Source organism: Sprattus sprattus (genome assembly GCF_963457725.1).
Source record: "Sprattus sprattus genome assembly, chromosome: 15".
Taxonomy (NCBI): domain Eukaryota; kingdom Metazoa; phylum Chordata; class Actinopteri; order Clupeiformes; family Clupeidae; genus Sprattus; species Sprattus sprattus.
The window spans coordinates 5,288,971-5,293,970 of record NC_137913.1 but is presented as its reverse complement, the minus strand read 5'-3'; the positions used below and the strand labels follow the sequence as shown (position 1 = coordinate 5,293,970).

Sequence of the window (5,000 nt, the reverse complement as noted above, 5' to 3'; positions counted from 1 at the left end):
TTCAGTGGTAGTTGTGTAAACACCATTGATGAGTGTACATATGTGGGCAGTTCCAGTGTGTGTTTGTGGGTATGCAGTGGTATGTCCAGACTGGATTAGAGTGTGTGTGTTTGTGTGTGTGTGTGTGTGTGTGTGTGTGTGTGTGTGTGTGTGTGTGTGTGTGTGTGTGCAAATGATACTGCAGATCAGAGCTAGACAAAGATACTGAGGTATCACCCTGCTCAGTTAGAGTGAGTGGCTGACATGTAATGTCCAATGTGTGTGAGCATGTACTGTATATGTGTATACAGGATATGTGTGTGAGTGTGTGTATTATGTGTGTCTTCTGATGCTGCTGAAGAGCAGACACAAACAGATGATGTTTCTTTCCCTGTGTGTGAAAAGGTGTGTCAATGTGTGTGTGTGTGTGTGTGTGTTTGTGTGTGTGTGTGTGTGTGTGTGTGTGTGTGTGTGTGTGTGTGTGTGTGTGTGTGTGTGAGCAGGATGCGTGTGTGAAGGCATATGACACTGCAGAGGCTAGTGATGTGTGATCTTTAAGTGTGAAGCCTGTGCATACCGATGACATGCAGGCTGGTGGTGTGTCCTTCACCAGTGTGTGTGTGTGTGTGGTGTGTGGTGTGTGGTGTGTGGTGTGTGTGTGTGTGTGTGTGTGTGTGTGTGTGTGTGTGTGTGTGTGTGTGCGTGCGTGTGCGTGTGTGTGAGTGTGTGTGTGTGAGCATGATGCATGTGTGGAGCCTGTGCATACCGATGACACTGCAGAGCAGGAGTAGGCTGGTGGTCTCTCCTTCAGGTGTGTCAATGTGTGTGTGTGTGTGTGTGTGTGTGTGTGTGTGTGTGTGTGTGTGTGTGTGTGTGTGTGTGAGTGTGTGTGTGTGTGTGTGTGCGCGTGTGCGTGTGTGTGACTGTGTGTGTGTGAGCATGATACATGTATTGAGCCTGTGCATACCGATGACACTGCAGAGCAGGCGCAGGCTGGTGGTGTCTCCTTCGCCGGTGTCGCGGGGGCTCTCCTTCCAGGACGGAGGCAGGGGGATGCGCAGGCCGATGGGCCGGTGGAACTTACGGCGCCGCGGCTCCACCGTCACCACCGGGCTGAAGGTGGCCTGGTTCCCCAAGAGCTTCGCCACCAGCTCCTCTGGGATAGGCTGAGCCTGGAGATGGGGTAGGGTGTGGAGGATGGAGTTGAGGTAGGGTGAAGAGGATGGACGGAGATGGGGTAGGGTGAAGAGGATGGACGGAGATGGGGTAGGGTGAAGAGGATGGATGGAGTAGGGTGAAGAGGAGGGTGTGGAGAGGATGGGGTAGGGTGTGGAGATGGGGTAGGGTGGAGAGGATGGACGGAGATGGGGTAGGGTGAAGAGGATGGATGGAGTAGGGTGAAGAGGAGGGTGTGGAGAGGATGGGGTAGGGTGTGGAGATGGGGTAGGGTGGAGAGGATGGACGGAGATGGGGTAGGGTGAAGAGGATGGATGGAGTAGGGTGAAGAGGAGGGTGTGGAGAGGATGGGGTAGGGTGTGGAGATGGGGTAGGGTGGAGAGGATGGACGGAGATGGGGTAGGGTGAAGAGGATGGATGGAGTAGGGTGAAGAGGAGGGTGTGGAGAGGATGGGGTAGGGTGTGGAGATGGGGTAGGGTGGAGAGGATGGATGGATGGGGTAGGGTGTGAAGAGGATGGATGGGGTAAGGTGAAGAGGAGGGTGTGGAGATGGAGTAGGGTGGAGAGGATGGACAGAGATGGAGAAGGGTGTAGAGGATGGATGGATGGGTGAAAAGGGGAAAAGCAAAGAAGAGATGGATGTGTGGAGGGATGGAGAGAAGTGGAAGAGAAAATGAAAGGGAGGATGAACAGATCAAAGCAAGAAGAAGAGAAGGTGACGTGGTTGTGTAGTTCAGATGAGAAGGAGTGGAGAGAGGGAGAGAGAATAGGGGAACGTGATGTGGATGGGGAGGGGTTGAGAGAGGGAGAGAGGGAGAGAGAATAGGAGAACATGATGTGGATGGGGAGGGGTTGAGAGAGGGAGAGAGGGAGCAAGAGAGAGAGGGAAAGAGGGAGAGAGAATAGGAGAACGTGATGTGGATGGGGAGATGTTCGTTATGTGGATGGGGAGGGGTTGAGAGAGGGAGAGAGGGAGAGAGGGAGCGAGAGAGAGAGGAAAAGAGGGAGAGAGAATAGGAGAACGTGATGTGGATGGGGAGGGGTTGTATATTTAAGTGATCATCATGATGGATGGATGGATGGTGCAGAAAAGTGATGGACGAGTAGAGAAGATGTTGAGGTAAGGGGGGCATAAAATGACAGGGGGGGGGGAAGGGGAAGGAGTGATGGAGGAAGAGGAGATCAAACGAGGAAGAGAGGGTGATGAAACAGTGGGTTCATATAGAAGATTGGAGAGAGGAAAGGGAGGGAGTGAAAGATGGATGAAGGCAGGATAAAGAGAGTGAGGAGAAAGAGAAATGGTGGCATAGCAGAGGATGGAAAGATGAGTTCATAGTGATGGATGGAGAAAGAGATGGATGGTAGAGGTGTGGATGAAGATGATGAAATAGGGAGGAGACACAGGAGCAGAGACAAGATAGTTAGAGCGGATATGGAGTAGGGGAGTGGAGAGAGAGAGAGGGTCGAAGAGAGGGAAAGGAAGGGAAGAGAGGGAAAGAGAGGAGAGAGAGAAAGGGTGGAGAGAGAGAGGGTCGAAGAGAGGGAAAGAGAGGAGAGAGAGAAAGGATGGAAGAGAGAGAAAGGGTGGAAGAGAGAGAAAGAGAGGAGAGAGAGAATGGAGGAAAGAGAGAAAGGGTAGAGAAAGGGAAAGGTTGGAAAAGAGAGAGAGGGTGGAAGAGAGGTAAAGGGTGGAGAGAGAGAAAAGGTGGAAGAGAGGGAAATGGTGGAAAGAAAAGGGTGGCAGAGAGAGGAAAGGGTGAAAGAGAGAAAAATGGTGGAAGAGAGATGGTAGAACATGAAAGGAAAAAAGGAAGGGGAGGAGAGGGTGAGCACATAAAAAGGAATGCAGAGACAACCAATGACATTGAAAGGAATGCAGAGACAACCAATGACATTGAAAGGAATGCAGGGACAACCAATGAGATTGAAAGGAATGAAGTGACAACCAATGACATTGAAATGAATGCAGGGACAACCAATGAGATTGAAAGCAACAAAGAAATGTCGCCACAATGGACAAACACAGATGTGTATATATAAGAGAGTACAATGAGAGAAGGGGACAGGTAGGGGGCGTAAGAGGGTAAAATGAATGGATGGTGAACCCCAGACACAGAAAATGAACAAAGAATAAGGGAAGAAGAAAAGAAAGAGATGCAGAGTTCATTTCTCTTATAAGGTGTCCTTAGAAGAACGCGACTGCAGCAGACAAAGTGGTGATCAATAAAAGTGTTTTATTGTGAAAAGTTACAGAGAGCAAAGAGACTGTGAACGTGCCGTGATAGGCTGAGTCAGCTGTGGAGCTAAGCATTAAATATGACAGTATTGTATGTAACCTTTAATAAGTCTAATCTGAATATTAAGTTAATAAATCATTCTGTCATAGCATAAGAAATATTTGAGTACAGTCATCTCAAATATAAGGATGAACAGTAGATCATGAAGAAAAAAAACAAACGTTAAGGCATATGAAAAAATGTTGCGTAGAGGACAGAAGAGCTTGCCATTTACATCGGAGATTTGCACTGGTCAGTTCTAAGCCTCCTCCATTACTTTGTATATCAGTATCGATTACTCTGTATATCAGTGCTCCCCAGTAGTCATTATCTTACACATATTACAGGAAGTCAGCGTCCCCATGCAGAGTGGAGGGATCTTGAATCACCCCGGAAGCTGTTTAATTTAATAATGTCTGAATGCCTTTATATATCCCCTGTTTATTACATGTCTAGGTACCAAAATAAATCCACACTTTCACAAATAACATCCATTTGATACCGTTTACGCTAGGCTACTGGCTTCAGCATATTACATTAGGTCTTCATCACCAACAATGTAACCAGCGCTGGTTGGCGATAGTGGCAACAGATTATGCAGTTCAGCGACAATTTGATTAACAAAAATAACAGACCTCCAATCACCTTAACTAAACATTGAGAACCAAATATTCATCAGAGTTGCGTAATAAGTTACCGGACCACTGATGACCAGGTTTCAGAATATAAACTCAAATGCTGTGTATTCAGCCATTTTATAAAGGCAGGGTTTTGATTGGCTGTGTGATTGTGAATCAGCAGAGTAGAGAGGTCCTGACACCAAGCACAATCGGGGGTCACGTGACGATATAATTCACTTTACACTCGAGCAAGTAAAGTGAAAGTGAAAGTGAAGTGAAAGTGAAAGTGAAGTGAAAGTGAATCTATGGCAGAAGTAAGTTCACTCGCTCTCAGCGTAGCATTACTGTCTTAGGGGCCTGTTGCCTGGGGTGATCCAGCACATCTCCATCCTGAGACGAACCTACAGGGTAGGGGTAAGGTCACGGGAAGGTCACTGGAACATAAATAAATACAGTCCTCTAACTGAGAGAAGCTACACAGGCCCACGTCTCCGAGTCTTTAAACCAGTTGCATTTGGATCACTCCTGGCTACTCCAGAACATGCCAATCATGGGTCATTCGGATCACTCCTTGCTACTCCAAAACATTCCAATCATGGGTCATTCGGATCACTCCTGGCTACTCCAAAACATTCCAATCATGCGTATCCATGCAACCCAGCGGTGCGCCATCTTGCTTCTGGAGCTCTACCCTTTCTGCAGAGCTGCAAGACACCTGCCATTACACCCCTCTGACCACAGGCGGCGGAGCAGCAGAATCAGAGGTAGGCACCACTATAAAATGACACCTGAACAGGTATCAGTAGCCCCCCCTCAGACACATGTTTAAATATAAGGCAAGCACATTCAACTGGAAAGCCATTTTAAGTTAGGTCCAGGCTCTTGATTTCCATCTCCTTTAGTTCCTCATTCACTTCAACAAAGGATATACCCTGAATACCATCCAAA

At 48.0% G+C, this 5,000-nt stretch overlaps 1 protein-coding gene across 1 annotated transcript in view; it reads right to left on the bottom strand.

Annotated features, from left to right (window-relative positions):
- LOC308375972 (ankyrin-1-like) overlaps window positions 1-5,000 on the bottom strand; it is a 75,991-nt gene that overhangs the window by 34,831 nt on the left and 36,160 nt on the right. Inside the window, 1 exon segment of the mRNA XM_080852198.1 lies at window positions 947-1,151. Coding sequence (XP_080708324.1) covers window positions 947-1,151 — 205 coding nt within the window.